The sequence below is a fragment of the Mercenaria mercenaria genome, chromosome 4 (assembly GCF_021730395.1).
Source record: "Mercenaria mercenaria strain notata chromosome 4, MADL_Memer_1, whole genome shotgun sequence".
Lineage (NCBI taxonomy): Eukaryota > Metazoa > Mollusca > Bivalvia > Venerida > Veneridae > Mercenaria > Mercenaria mercenaria.
In genome coordinates, this window is record NC_069364.1 from 20,368,243 (window position 1) to 20,392,773 (window position 24,531).

Below are 24,531 nucleotides of genomic sequence, written 5' to 3' on the forward strand. Positions count from 1 at the left end.
GTTATACAGTGATTTACCCTTGGGCTTCTACCACTGGCGGGTGGTGTCTGAAAACAGTATTAAACTGTGTTCATTTATCAAGTAAATATTTCTTTTTAAACAAGTGTCTAGTTTGATGGTTAAATAATGCATGTACAACTTAGTTAATCATATGCTGGAATTTTTATAAGCCTTCTAAAAAACAACCAGGATCATTCAGTCATTTCCATTCTAACCGGATTGTCAAAATACCCATTAAAGCACTTCTACAAAAGATGTAGCGTAATAATTGTAACAAAAATAATAAGGTACAGTGTTCTTTTCGCTTATTTTGGGTTTATCTTTGCAACGATACAATAAAAAGTCAGAATTTATGGAAACTTTCCAGCTCTGACAGTGGAAGATGACCCCAGGTCACCCTCTGTGCATTATTTCATAGCAGACAGGCACCTGGGTAGAATCATCGACCTTCCGTAATCCAGCTGGATGGCTTCTTCACATAAAGAATTCAATACCCTGAGTGAGGCTCAAACCCACATCGATGAGGGGCAAGTGATTTGTGTACAGTGTGAATAAAATGTTATCATTAAGTAAAATAGTGCTAATATATTATATTAAACTACTGTCAGTAAATATGTAACAAAATACATTAATATGTAAGTAAAATCAATTTACCACATAACTTTTATCAAGACTTAAATCTTTTAAATGTTTAAGAAAAGATCTATTTTTCTTGTTAGTGAATAGAACAAATCACTTCACATCTCAACACCTGCTATCACTTTTTGTTAAATTGTAAAAAATCTCACCACAACATTTAAATCACACAAAAAAAAAATCATCAAAACACCTAAACCATGTTTTTGTTTTACTGTCAGAAGTAGAATTATACAATAAAACCCATGGTCACTGCTTAGATCTGCCAACTTATTTGAATTACCGTGAAATCATTTAAATTCGCTGGCATGAAATTTCGCGCAAACGTGAAGAAGGACTGTTTCATGCGGACTTTAATTCGCGCATTTTCTATTTTAGCAATGAAAAATATAATGAAAAAATAATAATAGCGCGGTCTTAAATTCGCGCATCGGTTCTAGCGCGAAATACACGAAAATTCATCCTACGCAAATAAAAATGATTTCACAGTAGCTATACAATGCCAGGCATTTTTCAGTACCAAAGATTTACTGCTGTTCCATGGTAGAACCTAAAGTGTGGTTCCGTGGCAAAATCTATGGTATGGTTGTCCAGTTGAACCTCTGGTGTGGTTCCCAGTTTGAATCTCTGGTGTGGTTCCCTTGCAAATGCAAAACTTCTGACATTGTTCCCTTGAAGAACCTCTAGTATAGTTAAACGGTAGAACCTCTGGTGTGGTTCCCAGTTTGAATCTCTGGTGTGGTTCCCTTGCAAATGCAAAACTTCTGATATTGTTCCCTTGAAGAACCCTAGTATAGTTTAATGACAGAACCTCTGGTGTGGTTCCTTGGTAAAATCTCTGATATGGTTCCCAGTTTGAACCTCTTGTATGGTTCCCTTGCAAAACTTCTGATGTGGTTCTCTAGTCGAACCTCTGGCGTGGTTTAATGATAATACCTCTAGTGTGGTTCCCTGATAAAATCTCTCGCATGGTTCCCTGTTAAAACCTTTGGTGCGGGCCCCAGCTTAAACTTCTGTTGTGGTTCCCCTGTAGAACATGTGGTGCAATTCTGTGGAAGAATCTCTGGTGCAGCTCCCAGTTTGAACCTCTGATGCGGTGTTAAAACCACTGATGTTGTTGCTTGGTTGAATCTCTGGTGCAGTTCCCAGTTTGAACTTCTGTTGTGGTTCTACAGGACCTGTGGTGCAGTTCTGCGGAAGAATCTCTGGTGCAGTTTCCAGTCTGAACTCTGGTGTGGTTCCCCTGTAGAACCTGTGGTGCAGTTCTGTGGAAGAAACTCTGGTGCAGTTCCCAGTTTGAACCTCTGGTGTGGTTCCCTGTTAAAACCACTAATGTGGTTGCTTGGTTGAAACTCTGGTGCAGTTCCCAGTTTGAACCTCTGGTGTGGTTCCCCTGTAGGACCTGTGGTGCAGTTCTGCGGAAGAATCTCTGGTGCAGTTTCCAGTCTGAACCTCTGGTGTGGTTCCCTGTTAAAACCACTGATGTGATTGCTTGGTTGAAACTCTGGTGCAGTTCCCAGTTTGAACCTCTGGTGTGGTTCCCTGTTAAAACCACTGATGTGGTTGCTTGGTTGAAACTCTGGTGCAGTTCCCAGTTTGAACCTCTGGTGTGGTTCCCCTGTAGAACCTGTGGTGCAGTTCTGCGGAAGAATCTCTGGTGCAGTTTCCAGTCTGAACCTCTGGTGTGGTTCCCTGTTAAAACCACTGATGTGGTTGCTTGGTTGAAACTCTGGTGCAGTTCCCAGTTTGAACCTCTGGTGTGGTTCCCCTGTAGAACCTGTGGTGCAGTTCTGCGGAAGAATCTCTGGTGCAGTTTCCAGTCTGAACCTCTGGTGTGGTTCCCTGTCAAAACCACTGATGTGGTTGCTTGGTTGAATCTCTGGTGCAGTTCCCAGGTAGTATCCTCTAGTACAGTTCGGAGGTAGAACATCTAGTGTAGTTCCCTGGTAGTATCTTAGGCACAGTTCCCTAGTACAACCACTGGTACAATTTGTTGACATTTTTACAGGTGGCATATTTTGCAATTATTCTTTGTCTTGACTTAACTGATATAAAACACATTCCAAAGTAATTTCATTCTGTCTAAGCAGGTAATTTCCATAAGGATTTTCAAAACGGATGTCCAATTTCTATCCTTCATGAGAAAAATTTTGACTGAAACAACTTCCATATGACATATCCCCAAAACAATTATTCAAAGAAAGAAATGTGGGGTTCATCCAGGTACTTTGTTTTACCTCCCACCACATTCTAGCCCTTTCAGTTGAGTAGTGTCACGTGGTTGCCCTCTATATTTCTATAGAAGGTCAGTGGGTGACCCTACATGAGAATTGCAATTCAAAATTGTGTGATGTTGACAATAAAATTAACATTATTATCTTAAAAATTCAAAAGAATCCTACTACCACCTTCAGAGACCTTTTGAGAAGTAATTAAGTGGTTGATAAAACAAATCAGTTATTGGGTTTGTTACTAACCCTCTACGGAAATATGTAGGGTCAGTATGCTTTATAGAGAGCTTGGCGTATTCCGTAGCGGGTCAGTAAGAAACCCAATAATAATAATGTCAACCCTCAGATGGATGAGAATGAATAAGTGAATTAAACACAAACTGAGAAAATGCTCAGATATAAAATATAAACACTGTCTGACCCTCTTGCAGCTTTCAAATAATTACTACACAAAGCATTCAATAAAACCCTAATATAAATATTCTTGTATAAGACAGCAAATTTCATACAAAGCACTCTTTGAAACCCTCACAAAGGGAATTATCTGAATATATAAAGTATACCTTCACACATTGAGGGCTCTTTCAGAAAAAAATAGAATAATATGACTGTTGGAAAAATAAATTCATAAAAACACCCATCACCAAAAACCAAAGTTCAACAGGTGACCACAAGAGTTACCTTTCTTTTTCTAGCGGTGCCAGTTGGATTTGACTGAATATGAACCAACATCATTTCTTTAACTTATTTTGAATATTGCTACACTAGTTATCAATCACACAATATATCGATCATATTACACACAAATTTCTCCGTAAATAAAGCTACACTTATTCTATTTATGTCTGAATAAAACAAGTGCTGTCACTAATGGTGACAAATGCCCCCGCAGCACCTTGACCTTTGACCTGGTGACCCCAAAGTCAGTAGGGTGTACTCAATAAGTACTATCAGCATGTGAAGTCTGAAGGTCCTGGGTGCAGTGGTTTGCGAGTAAAGTGCCTTCATGCAAAAAGTTAACGTTTTCACGCGCAAAGGAACTAACAAATGGACGGACAGTTGAAAACTAATATGCCTCCCTTCAGGGGCATAGAAACACACTGAGGAACATATAATAAAGAACTAGTAAAGTTACAAGACTGGCAACATGAATACAAAATAATGTAAGAGTAACAGAAAGACCGAGATTATATTAAATATAAAAGCTGATGAAAGACTAAGGCACATAAATACAAGTAATTCCTTGGACATTTATTTAAGTTAGCAAATTCACTAAATTTAAATAAAACAAGAGCGCCGCCAAGCGGGGCAATATACGCCCGAAGGCTTACATCATAGGATGGGAGCAAAATTTTAAGAACTTGACTGTTGTAGCCCCCAAAGGACTGGAACAACAAAAGGAAAACTTCAAAAAACAAATCTAAGTCCACAAAAAAAATATTCAAAGTGTACAAAAAAATCCTTATCAGGTACAGGTATGTAAAAATACGCCTTAAAATTGGAGGTACCATCTATGTTGTACCACAGAAAAGTGGTCTCGGATTATCCCTATGGCCAATAATAAAAAAGTTTTTAAAAAAGCTATTTATAGTAATATAAAAGGGAAGTAATTCAAAAAAAAAATATTGTAAGTACAAAAAAAGAGATCGGCCAAATAAAAAGAAGAGCACTGCAATGCAGAGCAATATACACAAAGCAAAGTCATATATGACCTTTGACCCTTAAGTGTGACCTTGACCTTGAAGCGAGTCATCCGGAACATGCACTCTGCACATCGTTACAATGTGGTGAACATTTCTGCCAAGTTTCTTTGAAATCCTTCCTGCAGTTCAAGAGTTACAGAGCGGACACGAAACAAACTGATATGACTTTTGACCCCTAAGTGTGACCTTGACCTTGAAGCAAGTCATCCTGAACATGCGCTCTGCACGTCGTCTTGGTGTGGTGAACATTTGTGTCAAGTTTCTTTGAAATCCTTCAAGGGGTTCAAGAGATACAGAGCGGACACTAAACAAACCGATATGTCCTTTGACTCCTAAGTGTGACCTTGACCTTGAAGCGAGACATCCAGAACATGCGCTCTGCACATCGTCTCGGTGTGGTGAACATTTGTGTAAAGTTTCCTTGAAATCCTTCAAGGGGTTCAAGAGTTACAGAACGGACACGAAATTGCTAACGGACAGACGGACGGACGGACGGACGGACGGACACCAGCGTCATCACATAATACGTCCCTTCGGGCGTATAAAAAATCAAATCATCATGAAATATTATCTTCATAAACATATACTTCATAATAACAATGCAGTTTAACAGCATTTGGATTTAACTACCAGAAAATCTCACTGATTTTGTGTAACTGGACGTATCTGGTAATACCCACAGTATACTAGATTCAAAAGCAGAAATCTGTTTACACATGCATGTACCTGATAAATACAACACTAGCACATTCTGTGTATTATTTTTTCTATACTATGTTATTATATCACAACTTGGCTATTATATTTGTGTCATCATACATCCATGCATTATTTATCATTTCTATAATTTTTATAATGGCATGCAAATATTAAACAAGTGTATATTACTGTCACATAACATACCCTCGGACTACGCGCAGTGGGCGTAGGAGTCTGAAAAATTCATATGTTTACAAAATTACGTTGTAAATTCTATGAACTATTTGTTATATTAATAGATCTGAAGTAATCACTGATCAATTTAAAAGGGAAATAAACATGTCTTTCCATTGCTGCATCTCATAAATTAGTATCCTGAGAAAGGCTGTAAGATTACAGATCACAGATCAGCAAGAAAGTAAAAGCTCTCCCCAACAGTCAGGGGTGTAACTGTTTTAAGCTCTCCCCAAGGACATTAAAATATCCCATAATAAAAGGAATTGTATACAGCTTAATATATGAACTTTTTTCAATTCAAACAAGACTTTTTGGGGTTAATTATCTGCTGAACAAGAATTAGTAAATCAGGTGGCCAAAAATAATATACAAGAATCATTACAGTCATGTTTCTTGATTGAAATATGATAAATCATACACTGTAATAACTAGATTTCTGTAGACTTTTAAGTAAAAAAAAATAAAAAATTTGTAACAGTCTTTTGTAATGTAATTTATATTTTATTTTTCAGTAGACAATAATCTTTCAAATGATACCAAAATTATATGAGCTTACCAGGCATCAATATTTGATATATTTTGATAACACTGTTACACAGAACATGCTTATCTGTGGATCAGACACCTTAATCTGAAAGATGAAGGAAATTTGAACATTTCTACCCTATAATACAGAAAGAGAACATGTCTATAAAAACAACTCACCGATCCTCTCCCATCATTGCTCTTGCCTGAACCTCCTCTCTTCCCGCCCTTTTTGGTTTTACTTTCACCCTTGTTTGCTGAAAATAGTAAAAGAATAAATACTATATACATCAGACACTGTCTACGGAGTTACTTCCCTTCTATGCATTTTCATTTACAGGAACCTTAAGCATTCATTACTTTTGCTTTTGATAACAATTCTGATGCCAGTGTCTAGAAACATTTAACTGATCTAACTTCACTGACATACTTGTTTCTCTGAATTTTACTTTAACCAAAGTAGTTATATACTAAGTGTAACAAAAATACTACACTGTTACGTCAAAGATGAATAGACCCATTTGGCCAATTCAAGAAATGACTAAACAACTTTGTCAAATCTAGGTGTTACAGTAAGCAACTTTAGATATAATATTGCTTTGTTCATAACTCATTTCATTTCAATTCATAACATTCTGTAGTTGCAGTAAAACAGCTTACTTCTAGCTATGATCAAACTGACACAATCATGAATTTCCCAGAAGTTATTCCCCCTGAATAGTAACAGTTTTTGACTTAAAACAGTAGCAAACAATGCATGAAAATACTAGCTCAACAACAGTTTGTAAATCTTCCTGTTTTCTGTTAGGGCAGTCTTTTATTTTCCACTCTTTACAATAACAGGATTACATACACTTTAAAATACTCACAGATGATCTACTCAAGAATTTCTGACTTCAATTAAATTTCTATAATATCTGTACCATCAGTATAGATCTACTGTAATTATTTCAGAAAGCAAATATTTCTAGCATTTCTAAGTTCACAGGCAGAATGTAAAATTAAACTTTAAATATACTAGTGAAAAAAAAAACAACAATAAATAGCCAAGAAATTTAAGAGCTCTAGTTTGCTCTGCAGTATTCAAGTGTGTAAAAAAAAATTATGCAACCTACATAAAGCCATAATGTTAAATGGCGAATTTCACTCTGATCTTAACAAAACAAATGACAAAAGCTGAATCATATTGGTACACTTCTATTTTCAACCCTTATATCAATTATTTCAAAAAACGAAGAGGTCTTATCGACAACAATGGTATACTCCTTATTGCAATGTATAGCCCAAGATAGTGTATGATGTTGTGGAAGAAATATCACAGTGTGCACATCTTCCAGGATTTTATGTCCAGAGCAAATTGTAGGGTAATACAGCAAGAAAGGTTGAAGTGCACATCAATAAAGAAGTATAGAGACCTTTATATCTTTTACCCACTGAAATATATCTAATGCTTATAGCAAAAGCCAAAAACACATTGTCTGTCCAAACCACCAGTGCATTCTTTCTTTAACTAAATGAACTGTTCATTTAACTTAAAAGGTGCAAACTGTTGCATAAATTATACAGATTTTACAATACCTTAAGCCTTTTTAATCTTTATGAATATGTAGGTCAGTTACAAATAGCTCTTTGGTTGGTTACCTTTAATAAATCTATAAATTTGCAACAGGTTGATATTGCAGAATGGAGATATTGCAATAGAATAACACTGCAGAACAAACTTATGATATTGCAACATTATGATAATGCAGAATAGTGATATTGCCGCATGACAATATCAAGAAATGGAGATACTGCCACATGATGATATTGCAGAATAGTAATATTGAAACATACTGATACTGCAGAATGAAGACTTTGCAACATGATATCACAGAATGGAGATATTGCAATATAACAATATTGCAGAACAGAGATATTGCAGCATAATGATAATGCAGAATAGTGAACTTGCAACCTGCCAGTATCACAAAATGGAGATAATTCCACATGATGATATTGCATAATGCTGATATTGCAACATGATGATATCACAGCATGGAGATATTGCAATATCATAATATTTCAACATAATGGTATGCAGAATTGAGATAATGCAAAATGGTGATATTATAAAATGGAGATATTGCAAGATGATAATATTGTAGAATTGAGAAACTGCAACATGATGGTTACTTTTGAATGATACTCCAAAACATAATTCTAAAACTGCTATCCCTCAACCATTTTAAACTTTTACTGTTATAGAGAAAAAGAGTTTCTATTTTCCCTAAAACTTCTGCTATGTTGACCCACACACATTTCTCTGAGGGCACTGGTCCTATTTTTCTGAAGTGCAGCAAGTATCAGCTGTAAATGCAAGACTTTCCACCTATAGAAGACCATAATGACCAATACTGCTCAAGTGAATGTTGTACATGATATGTATGATTTGTGCTGAAAAGTTGATATATGCAGAGCAAGGCCAATTGCTTCAAACACCACAATCTATGTATATAATAATCAAATGATAAAATATCTTACAATGATCTGAACCATGTACTGTAAGGTAAAATTGTCAGACAATGAACAAAATATCATTATGTACACTTGGTGTATGAAAAAATATACAAATTGTTCATGATTCTGTAGTTATTTATAACAAGATATTTTGAAAATTTATTTGTAAAATTTCTGGATAGAATGAGAGCAATATATTTCTATTTCTCAGTGTTACAAGAATATATGTGCAAATTATGTTGTCTCAAACAAAAACAAATAATGATGTGGTTTTAAATTATGGACTTTTTTCTGGCATTATTTAACTTAAACACCCATAGCTATGTTAAAAATTTGAAAGCAGACAAAATCCAACAGCTGATATAATATATATTGATTATTACTTTTCTGCAGTTAATTCATTTCTTGTCTTGTTCATAAATGTTAAATTTTCATGATCAAGTATTTCAACAGCACAATATCATAGTTACAAAGTTCTCAAAGAAATCTGCATTAATGCATAAGCTACTTACATGCCCTGGAAGTTGACCTCTTAGGTTCCTCATCCGGGTTAATGTCCTTGAGAAATGTGAAGGCAGGGATCACAGCATGACCTTTTCCGAGGGTGCTGGCCACTTCTTCCTCATTATTCAGCACGACAAGTTTAATGTGCACATCAGACTTTGACGTGTTCATCTGTATACTGGTGAGGTGGTCCTCCGTCACCTTAACTGCATACCTAGATTAATTTACAAGATGAATTCATAATTTCCTGTAAACAGATCGTGGTTCATTTAAGCTAGAAACATTCTAAGACTGGCTGTAACAGGTAATTTGGAGAAATTTATTTAAATCAAATTTCTAAAAGTATCTTATACACTACTGAAAATGATATCAAAGTTGTCAAATTCTGATCAATATATGAGCTAGCTATTGAATCAACAAAACTGAAATGGATCGAATACATGTAGTTACAGATCATAACATAATTCACAGTACTAGATATTGAACTTTTCAGCAATATTGAATTCGTCAGACCTTCTCAGAACAGGAAAATTTATCCTCCATACAAGAACAAGGTGACAATGAACTTTACATCATTTTCTCAAATTAAATTGTTACTTTGGCATCTCAAAGAATTAGAAGCACATTATATTGCCATTTCACTAAGTCTTACCATAATCATTTGCTAACTTACCTAAAGATGACATTTTTGCTGTTTGGCAGATAGTAATCCTTGATTTCCTTCACAGCAAAGCTGCTGTTTACTTCCCCTCGTAGTGGTGCTGGAAGTGGTGACAGGGAACCAATCATTCTCATACGCCAGGTACCAGTCTGTAAAGGCTGATCTGTTGTTCGTGCTTCAGCAACAAATGTGTAACCTTTCTATAAAATCACATAAAATAAAAATTAAACAACAATTTATCAGTGTCCCTTGTGTGCTTAAGTCTTCACACACAATGCTAAATGTTACCACAAAAAGGAACTTTATTAAAGTCTTTTTTTCAAAATAAATGTTCCAGTACATTTAAAAATTTCAAAACATTCAAGAAAATTTCAAAACTGTCTGCAGTCAAACAATTAGGATAAGACAGACACTAGGTACTCAATACAGTTTCATTTCACTACATTACTTGTGCAAGTATTGTGACTTACATTTACTTTGCTATTTCCGAATCCAACATGTCACAGATTTAAACAGTTCAATGAAATCAGTAACAATAGTTACAAAAATCTGATTTTTTAGATGTATTAATTCGTAAGACTTTGTTAAAATATCTAAATGCAGATAATTTATAAAAAAAATTGTTAAGTCAAAAACTTACTCTGTTTTTCTTGTACACATAAGGTGCAACTTTCTGAAAGACCCTGGGTATTTCCTCTCCTGTATCATTGTTTATCACTCGCAGCATGCATGTGCTAATTGGCACATATAACTTGGGCACCGCTAACATCTCCTCCATCACAAGGAAAACCTCTCTGAAATACACATCGATTTTTTTATTTGAATGTAACAAATTTCAATGCATTCATACTAAAATATTAATTGTACAAAACAGAAACTTGGCAACAAAATGATATCTCTGCCCTATTTTGGCAACAAAATTATACTTCTGCTCCATCTTGGCAACAGAATGATATCTCTGCTCTATCTTGGCAACAAAATGATATCTCTGCTCTATCTTGGCAACAAAATGATATCTTTGCCTATCTTGGCAACAAAATGATTACTCTGCTCTATCCTGGCAACAAAATTATACTTCGGCTCCAACTAGGCAACAAAATGATATCTCTGCTCTATCTTGGCAACAAAATGCTCCATCTGCTCCATCTTGGCAACATAAGGATATCTCTGCTTTATCTTGGCAACAAAATGATATCTCTGCTCTATCTTTTCAACAATATAATAGTCATACTTAAAGACTTACCTAAAGACAACAAACCAGTTGTTTGGAGGTTGGTCAGGGTACTGTCCCTTGTAATCGTTGTATGATATCTTGTTCCACTCGTCCTTGTAGAATGGATACTTTACCATCAGGTCTGGATCCAATTTAAACATTTGCCTGTAAACAGATCATCAAGAAGAAAATCTGAAATTACCTGTAGCAATATCATTTTGACAATGATGCTTACATTTAATTGTGCTAGGTGAACTCTGGCATTCAAGGAAACACTTCCATTATATATACATGTACTTAAGAGTCAAATATGATCAAATATAGTTTTGTTTCATTCAGTTTACACTGATGGAAGAATAAATTCTAGTAACTATGCCCCATGTCCTCAGAAATTTCTAGTAAATATGTCCTGTGCCCTGTGTCCTATGTCCTAAGTAATGTCTAGTAACTATGTCCTGTGTCCTATGTCTTAAGGAATTACTAGTAACTATGTCCTGTGTCATATATCCTAAGGAATTTCTAGTAACTATGTCCTGTGTCCTATGTCTTAAGGAATTTCTAGTAAATACGTCCTGTATCCTATGTCCTAAGTAATGTCTAGTAACTATGTCCTGTGTCCTATGTCTTAAGGTATTTCTAGTAACTATGTCCTGTGTCCTATGTCTTAAGGAATTTCTAGTAAATACGTCCTGTATCCTATGTCCTAAGTAATGTCTAGTAACTATGTCCTGTGTCCTATGTCTTAAGGTATTTCTAGTAACTATGTCCTGTGTCCTATGTCTTAAGGAATTTCTAGTAAATACGTCCTGTATCCTATGTCCTAAGTAATGTCTAGTAACTATGTCCTGTGTCCTATGTCTTAAGGTATTTCTAGTAACTATGTCCTGTGTCCTATGTCTTAAGGAATTTCTAGTAAATACGTCCTGTGTCCTATGTCCTAAGTAATGTCTAGTAACTATGTCCTGTGTCCTATGTCTTAAGGTATTTCTAGTAACTATGTCCTGTGTCCTATGTCTTAAGGAATTTCTAGTAAATACGTCCTGTATCCTATGTCCTAAGTAATGTCTAGTAACTATGTCCTGTGTCCTATGTCTTAAGGAATTTCTAGTAAATACGTCCTGTATCCTATGTCCTAAGTAATGTCTAGTAACTATGTCCTGTGTCCTATGTCTTAAGGTATTTCTAGTAACTATGTCCTGTGTCCTATGTCTTAAGGAATTTCTAGTAAATACGTCCTGTATCCTATGTCCTAAGTAATGTCTAGTAACTATGTCCTGTGTCCTATGTCTTAAGGTATTTCTAGTAACTATGTCCTGGTTTTCCAGACAGAACTTGTTCCTAAGTAAGGCATTTTCAAGGCTATGGTCACATTCAGCTCTGAGAGTATAGTCATTCTAAATACTGTTACAAACTGAGCAGATATATTTACCAAAACTGCTCTAGATCTGTTTTACATACATCTATGACTTATATAATATGAAGTTGTAAGATCAAACCTAAACAGGAATAGTCCCGGATGGTCAGGGTTGCTTGGATCCAAGTTTTGTTCTATGATGGCCCAACATTTCTGTAGGTTCTGTAATACCTTTTGATTTTCATCTGAACCTGCAACAAATATGGTTACATTCAAACATCGATTCTAGAGGTTGTTCTAATTTATCCTAACTATTTTTAGGTATATTGTGAAATAATCTCTATACTCTATATTAATCACTCTAAACACCTCATTCCTGATCAAATCTGTTGCCACAAGGCATGTGAGAGAAGCCCTGCTCTTTTCTTTATACTGAGCATCAAATAAGGGAGTTACTGGTATCATGTTATGTCTTTAATACAATGCGAATGGGAATCACACCCTTTACCATTTCTACTGCACTTAAAGCTAATGCTCTACCAGCAAATAATTAAAGCAGTTTACATATGGAACTGTTCATAAATGACTTGCACACTTGACCATGAGACTATCAAGACAGTTAAAATATCGAACTCTGTTTAAAAATGACTTGCACACTCTACCACAAGCATATCAAGGTGGTTTACATATGGAACTCTGTTTATGATGACTTGTAGTCGCTACCATTAGGCTCTCAAAGACCTTTACATACAGAGCTGTGTATAATGTCTTGCATGACATATATATATAGTTTAAAGGCAAATGCAAACTATAAATATCCACACTCGTCCTTACTCAAAATAAACATAGTTCAAAACCAATTTTTTTTTGACAAAAATGTACATTCCTTTGAAAATTCACAGTCCTGAATATTTATTATTCACAAATCTGAAATGACAAACAACCTACCAGGAGTTCTAGCAGCCCTTATTTTCCTGACCCAATATCCTTTCCATTGTTTCTGTAGCTTTACCGTAGCAACCTGCTCCTCTGTAGTTGCTTGTCTGAAAAATAGTTTTCTGTCCAGGAATAATTCATCTAGAATAGTGAAAACTTTTCATTTTAATAAGAACTATGTATAATAAGTTACAGGCAATAAAGAAATGGATGATACTGATTTTCTGTCACATAAAACAAAGATTAAACAGTACATCAGTAATTTCCCATCTCATGGTAATTACTTCTACACTAAAACCAAATTACCTTATCTTAGACCTTTATTTCGTTTCAGTTTTTTTTTACATTCCATTATTCAATACACATTTTTGAAATGTTGGCCCAAATTTACAACACAACTTTATAGTTAAGTTTAACTGATTTAAAAGTATAAACACTATAATATATTAATACCCGACTAAATTACTTCTGTAAAGAGCTTGCTAAAATTAACAAAGGACTTGAACTCTAGAAATTACATCCAATCATGCCTACAAAATGTCAAATGCCGACGCCATTACAAAATGTCAAATGCTGACACCATTATAAAATGTCAAATGCCCGACGCCATTACAAAATGTCAAATGCTGACACCATTATAAAATGTCAAATGCCGACGCCATTATAAAATGTCAAAGGTTGACACCTTTACAGCGGATACATAGTAAACACATAAACTCTGGCATCTCATGACCATTCACATGACTCTGATACTTTTACATGGGATATAAATTAACCTTTAGCCTGTTGGTGGCAAATGACTTTGCCTTTGCAACTAGTGCAGACCAAGATCAGCCTGCACATACAGGCTGCTCTTGGTCTGGCATGTTAACTATTCAGTCAATAAATTTTCAGTGAACACCCCATAGAATAATAAATGGTATTGTCCAAATGAATGTTGGACCAGTCCATTTTAGAAATTTAGCCGGCTAAATGTTAAAAGTTTCAAATCCAATTATTGAGGTCACGAGGTGTTGAGCACAAGAAATTCGGGTCATGCATACCAGGTCAAATCTATCAAGAGTTGTCATCCCTCTACATACCCTAAATTGTGGAGTAAGGACATTAATATCAAATGAAACAGTATATTGTTTATTATATAACATGTTTACAATAACTTACCTATTCTCCCATGAAGAACTAGTTTTTTCTGGCTGCTCTGAAAGTATTACAAATAAAAACTTGCTCAATTATTAAGGCTATAATTTTAGATAGTAGAAATAATATGATTGTAAATAAAAGTATAATATCTTGAAAGCTCTGTAAAAACAAACTCCTAAAAGCATAAAAAGCTCTTTATGGAAAAATCTTGAAAAACACAAAACTAAGAACTATGTGTGAACTTAGCAAATCTTTACCCTGAAAACTAAGAGATAGAGAGAGAAACTATCAACAATCAATTTCACTTTAGGATGAAAATTATCTGCAGATCATTCAGATATAATTTCACGACTGCTATCAGAAAAGGTTTGAAACTGAAAAAATATTAGTTCTCAACCAGTTATCTCCCTTGACTGTCGTTCTGCAGGCGTAGACAGATTTCTTGTGAAATTGAATTTCACAGAAAACATAACTATTTCCTTAGACTGTATCATACATGTTAAATTCTAAATTATTGTTTTAAACAGAAACTTGCAGCATTTGCTGATATCCCATTTAAAGTAGTTTGACCTCTAAAATGGCTGCTATTTTGGCAAGGGAAGGGAGATAATTATTCTTAGTCCTGAAATAATCTGGATAGAAATTCCAACATTTTTCCTTTTATGCCAGATTTACTAGTAATGTGAAATATCTAAAGCTTTAATTCAGTGAGGTCTTTCACTGCAATAAATATTGGCTTTACAGTTTTGCCATTAAAAAACATTACTCAACTATAAGTTGGATTGCTTATAAGACGGGATCCTAATTGTAATCTATTTCAAGTCTCAGTTACAAGATAAAAATATCTAATTTGGTCTGAGAAGCTAATAGTTATTCCTTTCAAGCCCTTTCTGGTCCTTCAAGATGAGTACACAACATGGAAATAGAAATTATACATATATCTATCTTTACATACCCTCTGTTTGGGCGACAGTCTCTATGTGGGGTCATGCAGGGTAGAAAATAATAGAATATAAATCATTTGGTTACACAGATTGTACTGTTATTATATATGTAATGCATAATAAAAGAAATGTTTCAATAAATCATTAATTTAGAGAAAATGTATTTTATTTGATTAATTTCAATCCAAAAATCAGCAACTGCATGCATCATGCCATTAATATTCATAAAGTTCTACATTTATATTTTGGATTATTGAGTTAATAAGTTTTTCAAATACAGTTACTTACGGAAGACTGAATTCAAATGTCAAACATGTTAAAGAACATTCATATTATAGTTTATATTGCCACTGAACAGCATTTTTAGTTAATTTGATAAAAAATGACTGTAAATTCTAAGAAATATGTCATTTTAGTAGGATTTTCAGGAAGTTATCTGCTAGGAAAACTAAGCTCTACTTCAAGAAACTACGAAGCCCAGAACCAAAAGCTCTAATCATCTAATCTATGCGTTTATGTGACATGGAAAACTCGGTCTTGTCTCAATGTTTGAATCTTTTTTTTTTTTTTTTTTTATTCAACAGTAACCTGTATACATAGTGCTGTTACCTTTGACCTGTTAGAATTCAATACCAGAATCCTCAGCCAATTATCTTTGACATATAATCTAAACCTTTCAACAAAACGCCATACATATTTTGAAGCTACTAATGATTTTCCATGCACTGAAGTTAATCATTTAATATCTATCATTACATAGGAAGTACCTAGCCATTCTTAATAATTTTACCTGAATAACTTCGAGTATAGTTAAATATTCAAAACCCAGTGACATCATTACAAATATGGCCATTTCACTTGATAACCTAATACAATTCAACTAATTTTAAAATGCAAGAGGCATATTCTTTAAACCTATCCCAATATTGTACAACCCATATTTAGTCAATACAACCAAGCAAAAATAATACACCTTGTTTGATTCATGCATTTTGTAACAATGTTTTTAATTGAATTTCCTTTTTATATTACTCATTATTGAAGTGTAACAATGAAAATGTATGTATTAATTTCAAAACGAGAAAATATCTATAATTCTAAGACTTAGAAATTAAGAAGACATTTTCAAAAAGTTCTGTTACGAAATATATGAATCAAACAATTGTTCCCCAAATTAGAATCACTGGAGTCCATTTTTATATTATTACATACACGTTTCTATTCCCCATTAAGTTACACTAGAACCGGAAACGTCAATATTTTTCCATACATTGACGCCTGAATTTCATATCGGGTGCATGACGTAATTAGGTTTTTTTTTCTATTTAGTTCAGTATTGTCAACCCTATTCAGGCTATTGAACACATTTATGATAATTACATTATATTTATACGTATAGATGTGTATGTAATAAAAAGGTTATTATCTTTGCATCGGGAAATATGCACGAGTTCTTCAGCGGAAGAATATTGCGCTCCTAAAGTCTCGTAATATTTCCGCTGAGAACTCGTGCATATTTCCCGATACAAAGCTAATATTTTATAAGTATTGCACTGTTCCCTAAATGTTATGGAACCAATACAACACATTATATGTACTGTGAAATCATTAATATTCATGGGCGACTAAATTTCATGGATTTCATTGTCCATGGTCAATCCACAAAATTTAACCCCAACAAAAAAGTAAAATTCCCATTCACTTTATATCCATGAAGTCATATCCACACAAATTTTGATGACCACGAAATTACATGATTTTACAGTATATTAAATATAAGACAAAAACGTAATAGCAACAGTAAAGTTCCAGAAACTTCTAGGCACACTATTTCTATGAATAAACTAAAGAAGCCCAATACTCTAAAAGAGCATGCATGTGTTACAAAGTCTGCCCATCACCAGAGCTGCTAGTGTACCAAGGCCATGCTAAAACTGAAAGGCAAAACTCTATAAAGCAAAAAGCATAGAATCATGCATTGCGAGACTACACTTACGCTTGGCCCCCTTTGTGGCCGCTGGCTTGGCTGAGCCACGGTGGCTCGTATGTCCAGTAGCTAAAACATTATATAACAACGAAGGTACAAATCTTGTAAGGAAAATATACGGTGATACAAGTACTCAACAATGCTCTTGAGACTGAATAATTCAATTGCTCTAAGTATGTATGATGTCATTTTTTTCTATCAAACTGACAGTTTATGACAGCTTATTGTCTTTTTAGGTTAAAGCACACTATAATAGTGTACCAGTGTTTCACAACAACTCAAGTTAACTAAACAAAATAGAACATTACAGAAATCTAAAAATTATGAAATCTGAATTTCAGACCCGCATTGTTGATAAATGACTCCCTGGTACAATATACATGAACAACGTAAGCATAAATTATTAAGAATGAATTTTGATTAGAAAGATACAGACAGGTGTTTTTAAAAATAGTAGCTAAAAAAACTGGGTTATATGACATGGTTTAAACATCTCAATTACCCACAATCTTTTTATTAATATTTTCCAATTTACCTCCATGCTTTCAAAACCTGTTGCATTAAAACCAGTATGATTATAGGCATTGACATTTATCAAAGAAAGACAGAGAGAAATTAAAAATGTAGCTCTTGAAATTTACTGTAAACTAACAAGAAGATAACAACATTTTCAGCCTTGGCTGACAAAATATGGTGCTTTCACAATGCTTGATTAAAACTTACAAAGTCATAAAGACAGAAGTAAAACAACAACAATTTGTGCAATTATCGTGATACTAGGTTTGAAAAAGGAACTTAATTTGACAAAGATGAAACCACTAAATAACAAGTGAATGAAGTATTGCCATGCAATACAAAGTCCCCTACTGGAAGGCACCTAATTTTCTCTACTGCAGTATAACATAATGAACTGATATTTGTCAATGATGTATAAACAATATTGTACTATATATGCAATATGTTATAACAAAACACTTGGATTAAAATTTATATATATAAAAACCTACAGTTGTTTTCATACTGAATTTTTTTGGCTGATTATAAAAATGTTATCATGTAAGTTATTTATAGTAACAACAAAGGGAAATTAATCTTTAAAAAAAAAAAAAAAAAAAAAAAAAAAATCTATATAATGTAAGTCCACAAGAAACTCTTTACCAGGTAGAGATAGGTAAAAATACACCTAAACATTGGATGTAACATGCATGCTGTACCACAGAAAAGTGGTCTCGATTTTTCTCTACCGCCAGTAATAAAAAAGTTACAATAAAATCTATTTATAGTAACAACAAAGGGACGTAATTCTAAAAACAAGGGTGCCTCATGGTGGTGAACATTTGGTCCAAGTTACATCAAAATCCCTCCATGCATGAAGAAGAAATGTTCCGTACAAAGTCATTCTTGAATTTGACCTTTGACCTCTAATATGACCTTGACCTTAGACCTAGGGACCTGGTTCTTGCGCATGACATGTTGTCTCATCCAGGGGAATATTTGTGTCAACTGATATCTAAATCCTGCTTTGCATGACAAAGTTATAGACCGGACAGGAAAAAAATCCTCTTGACCTTTGATCTCAAAGTGTGACCTTGACCTTTAAGCTAGGGTACTGGGTGTTGCGCATGACATGTCATCTCATCATGGGAAACATTTATGCCAAGTAATATTGTAATCCCTTGATGGATGACAGAGTTCTGGATCGGACAGGGAAAAAAACCTTATTGACCTTTGACCTCCAATTGTGACCTTGACCTTTGAGCTAAGGGTCTGGGCTTTGCGCATGACATGTTGTCTCATCATGGGGAACATTTGTGCCAAGTAATATTAAAATCCCTTCATGGATGGCAGAGTTATGGATGGGACAGGAAAAAAACTCTGTTGACCTTTGACCCCCAATTGTGACCTTGACCTTTGAGCTAGGGGTCTGGGATTAGCGCATGATACGTCGTCTCATCATGGGCAACACTTGTGCTAAGTGATATTAAAATTCCTTAATGAATGTCAGAGTTATGGACCGGGCACGAAACAGACCCTGTTCATGCTATGTTAACATTTGACTGCTAAGTGTGACCTTGACCTTTGAGCTAGGGGTTTGAAAGTTGTGCATGACATCGTCTTATTATGAGGTATATTTGTGCCAAGTAATATTAAAATCCCTTCATAGATGGGAGAGTTATGGACCGGACAGGAAAAAAGCCTTGTTGACCTTTGACCTCCAATTGTGACCTTGACCTTTAAGCTAGGGGTCCAGGTTTTGCGCAAGACACGTCATCTCCTCATGGGGAACATTTGTGCCAAGTAATATTAAAATCTCTTCATGGATGGGAGAGTTATGGACCGGACAGGAAAAAAGCCCTGTTGACCTTTGACCTCCAATTGTGACCTTGACCTTTGAGCTAGGGGTCTGGGATTTGCGCACGACACATCATCTCATCATGGGGAACATTTGTGCCAAGTAATACTAAAATCCCTTCAAGGATTGGAGAGTTGTGGACCGGAAAGGAAAAAAGCCCTGTTGACCTTTGACCTCCAATTGTGACCTTGACTTTTGAGCTAGGGGTCCGGGTTTTGCGCATGACACGTTGTCTCATCATGGGGAACATTTGTGCCAAGTAATATTAAAATCCCTTCATGGATGACAGAGTTATGGACCGGACACGAAATTGCGGACGGACTGACGGACAGACGGACGGACGGACGGAATGACGGAAAAGTGCATTCCTATAGTCCCCGAAACTGGTTTTCAACCAGTAGGGGACTAACAAGAGCTGTCTGTTATACAGCACGCTAGACTTTTCTCAGTGCTTGACTCTGAATAAGAGTTTTGCCCATAAAAAAAAACAAATTCCAAGTAAAAAAGGGACATAACTCTTGTCAAAATTCAAACCAGAGTTATGGGAATTGTGTGTCCTGGTGTAGACTTTAATAGTAAATAACCATTTGAGTGTCAAGTCAAAAGCTTTAATAGTAACAGAGATATTTGATTTTATCAAAGACTTTAACAAACAAGAGCTGTCTCCATAGGATGACACATGCCCCCGATGGCACTTTGAATGAATAGTTATGGCCGATGTTAGAGTTTAGGACCTTTGACCTACGGACCTGGGTCTTGCGCGCGACACGTTGTCTTACTGTGCCACACATTCATGCGTAGTTATTTTAAAATCCATGCATGAATGACAAAGATATGGACCGGACACGCCCATCAATGCACTATCATGAAATATGACCTTTAACGTCTAAGTGTGACCTTGACCTTTGAGCTACAGACCTGGGTCTTGTGCACAACATGTCGTCTTACTGTGCCACACATTCATGCGTAGTTACTTGAAAATCCATCCATGGATGACAAAGATATGGACCGGACACGCCCATCAATGCACTATCATGAAAAATGACCTTTAACGTCTAAGTGTGACCTTGACCTTTGAGCTACAGGCCTGGGTCTTGCGCGCGACACGTCGTCTTACTGTGGTACATATTCATGCCAAGTTATTTGAAAATCCATCCATGGATGACAAAGATATGGACCGGACACGCCCATCAATGCACTATCATGAAAAATGACCTTTAACGTCTAAGTGTGACCTTGACCTTTCAGCTACGGACCTGGGTCTTGCGCGCGACACGTCGTCTTACTGTGGTACACATTCATGCCAAGTTATTTGAAAATCCATCCATGGATGACAAAGATATGGACCGGACACGAAAATTGCGGACAGAGCGACAGACTGACAGACTGACAGACCGACAGACGGTTCAAAAACTATATGCCTCCCTTCGGGGGCATAAAAAATCTGTCAAAATTCAAATCAGAGTTATGGGAATTGTGTCTCCTGGTGCAGACTTTGATAGTAAATAACTATATTGAGTTTCAAGTCAAAAGCTTTAATAGTTACAGAGATATTTTAATTTATCAAAAATTTTAACAAACAAGAGGGCCATGAAGGCCCTGTATCACTCATCTGACCTACTGACCTAAAGATCATCAAGATTAACATTCTGACCAAGTTTTATTAAGATATGGTCAAAAATGTGGTCTCTAAAGTGTTAACAAGTTTTTCCTTTGATTCGACCTGGTGAGGTAGTTTTTGATCCCACATGACCCAGATTCAAACCTGACCTAAAGATCATCAAGATTAACATTCTGATTAAGTTTCATGAAGATAGAGTCATAAATGTGGCCTCTAGAGTGTTAACAAGCTTTTCCTTTGATTTGACCTAGTTACCTAGTTTTTGACCCCACCTGACCCAGATTTTAACATGACATATAGATCATCAAAATTAACATTCTGACCATGTTTCATTAAGATATGATCATAAATGTGGCCTCTACAGTGTTTACCAGCTTTTCCTTCGGTTTGACCTGGTGACCTAATTTTTGATCTTAATGACCCAGATTCAAACTGGACCTTGAGATCATCAAGATTAACACTCTGACCAGGTTTCATGCCTGAAGATACAGACATTAATGCTGCCTCTACAGTGTTAAGAAGCTTTTTCTTTGATTTGACCTGGTGACCTAGTTTATGACCCCAGATGACCCAATATCGAACTTATCCAAGATTTTATTGAGGGTAACATTCTGACCAAGTTTCATTAAGATTAAGCCAAAATTGTGACCTCTAGAGTGTTAACAAGCTTTTCCTTTGATTTGACCTGGTGACGTAGTTTTTGACCCCAGATGACTCAATATCTAACTCATCCAAGATTTTATTGAGGGTAACATTCTGACCAAGTTTCATTAAGATTGGGCCAAAATTGTGACCTTTAGAGTGTTAACAGTCAAATTGTTGACGACGACAGACGACGGACGGACGAACGGATGGACGGACGACGGACACAGGGTGATCACAAAAGCTCACCTTTGAGCACTTTGTGCTCATGTGAGCTAAAAATTCAAGTTAAAAAGGGGCATAATTCCTTCAAAATTCAAGTCAGAGTTATCAGGATTGTTTCTTCTGGAGTAGACTTTGATGGTAAATAAGTATTTTAAGTTTCAAGTCAAAAGCTTTGATAGTAACAGAGATACCTGACTTTTTAAAAAACTTTAACCAACAGCGACGTGGAGGCCGGGGCGAGTGCAATAGTTCTACTTTTTCTATGAAAAGTTGAGCTAAAAAGTATTTTTTTTGTTTAATTTCGAGACAAAATAACCATCAATTTTCTATATTACTGCTAATGTTTATGGCCTCAGACTCAAATGTAAAATTAATGCCAAATTCATTATTTCTTAGTTTTCAGAATGCTTGAAAACACAGTGAGACTTACTTCAAATGTAATAAGAACAGTTAAACTAACTAACAGTTGAATTGATTTAGTAGATCTGCCTGTGTCTGCCAATGCCCAAAAGCACAGTACAACCAATGTTTGTTCGCTCCTGGTCTTGAGCTAAGCTTAAAAACAGACAGTGCATGTATTTGCACTCCAAGTCATTCATATGGGAGGACTGCCAAATGCTTCAACAGCAAACATAGTTTATGGTTAGACAATTGAAGTAGGCCAGATTTTCTTATCCTGTTTTATCTCATTACCTGGTCTGCTACCTGCAGGAATGCTCAAAATATTTTTTGAAGTTGCATCAAACATGAACGCCCGCCACGCAAATGCAATCTCGGGGCTCGCCACATCTCGCAGTACTTTTCTTAGAGTTGTGTACAACGCTTCGCTGAATATCTGTAATAAGACAAATTTTCAATAAGGACTCATATGAACTTCAGTTAACAAGGAGAAAACATATATTCTAATCATTTCATGCTCAATTCCCAAAAACTTTACAGTCATGCCTGTATCTGGGACCACCAATACTATTATAGGTCATAAGGTGAGACCACAGAAAAAAACATTTGCCTTGAACTGGTGCACAGGCACAATTTCCAATTTACCTGTTACGAAAAAAGAACATGTGATTCAAGTCAGGTCTGACTGTTTTTCAGAACAAAAATACTTCCCTGCTATCATGCTACCAATAAACTCAAGTTATGAAAAAACTTCATCAGTACTTTGCTATTTATTTTTTGCAATACTTTAACATTTAGCCTGCTGGTGGAAAGTGAATTTGCCTTTGCGACCAGTCCAGACCAAGATCACCCTGCACATCCATGCAGGCTGATCATGGTCTGTACTTGTCACAAACTGACATACGGGCCTTATTTTATCTGTAGTGTAAATGCAGGTATTGCATCATCTTTTTGTAAATTTTTGAGTTATTGAGGTAAATGTCAGATTTCACGTATAAAATACCTCTCATGTTTTTCTGTATTTCATAACTTAAATTTTCATGTAAATTTCATTAAATTCGGTTCAGTAACAAGAAAGTTGATATTTTATAAACTTCAGTAATTTATGTTTTTATCCCCAAAACCACTATAATGGGCCTCAAATTGTCAATTTAAATTCGCGCCAAAGTAGTTAGATTCCCCGGCTATATCGTGAATCCCGTGGAAATAGAAATAGCCAGAGTCCACGGCTTAGCCGTGAATCAATTTTGAATAAATTCTTTCTCTATTGATTTCCAATTTTTGATTAGGAGGAGGACTAAATTATCTGACAAAACGGAATGTCGTGTTGAAACAGTTTCATACAACTATTTTAGCTTTTCCGAAATGCACTTCAATTGTTTTAAGTGATTTCATTCTTTAGTGAATGTACACAAGATAGAAATTGTTTTAAAAACAATATGGTCTATATTAATTATATGGTTATCAGATGAATATCCTTAAATTAATTCGATGAAAGGCCTACTGAAATTGTGAAAAGAGGTATTTACAACCCTGATCTATATAATTTTTCATTCAAACAAATTGGTGTAAATACAACAAACATAGAAAAGAAATGTAAAGCACATTTGCATGTGTTAATTAAAGGTTTGAATAGAAAAAAAAGACAGCTCTTTCAATTATCTTATAATCACAGTCATGAATTATATTTCACTGTCTGACAAAAGAGTTCACAGGAATTTGAGAGATAGACACATTTTGGGACAAGCGTTTTTAAAATGTCATGCATTGAAGCATTTCCGGTCATGCTGCCCTTACCTTCTTAGTTTCTCTTCTGTTTCAAGAAAGAAAGGGAGAGTATAATAAACATTGTAACGTTTATGAACAGATAAATCAAATTGAACAAATTGGTTTTTTACTCTACATTTTAATATTGTCGGACTAAAACAAATTGTTTGGTGAAATGCGTTTCAAACACGATTTCTGCAGTTTTACTCTGTTTGAAATTCATTTTTGATTTTCCTGAATTTTTGCTCTTCCTTA

The 24,531-nt window shown here is 35.2% G+C and overlaps 1 protein-coding gene across 1 annotated transcript in view; it reads right to left on the minus strand.

The window, feature by feature from the left end:
- LOC128556562 (androglobin-like) overlaps positions 1-24,531 on the minus strand; it is a 62,321-nt gene that overhangs the window by 35,641 nt on the left and 2,149 nt on the right. Inside the window, exons 2-15 of the mRNA XM_053542069.1 lie at positions 22,804-22,945; positions 17,279-17,338; positions 15,294-15,314; positions 14,360-14,396; positions 13,211-13,305; positions 12,405-12,513; positions 10,939-11,073; positions 10,336-10,489; positions 9,708-9,895; positions 9,043-9,248; positions 8,555-8,572; positions 6,212-6,288; positions 5,474-5,503; positions 18-47 (exon numbers count right to left, since the gene is read on the minus strand). Coding sequence (XP_053398044.1) covers positions 18-47; positions 5,474-5,503; positions 6,212-6,288; positions 8,555-8,572; positions 9,043-9,248; positions 9,708-9,895; positions 10,336-10,489; positions 10,939-11,073; positions 12,405-12,513; positions 13,211-13,305; positions 14,360-14,396; positions 15,294-15,314; positions 17,279-17,338; positions 22,804-22,945 — 1,302 coding nt within the window. The remainder of the gene's footprint in view (positions 1-17; positions 48-5,473; positions 5,504-6,211; positions 6,289-8,554; positions 8,573-9,042; positions 9,249-9,707; positions 9,896-10,335; positions 10,490-10,938; positions 11,074-12,404; positions 12,514-13,210; positions 13,306-14,359; positions 14,397-15,293; positions 15,315-17,278; positions 17,339-22,803; positions 22,946-24,531) is intronic.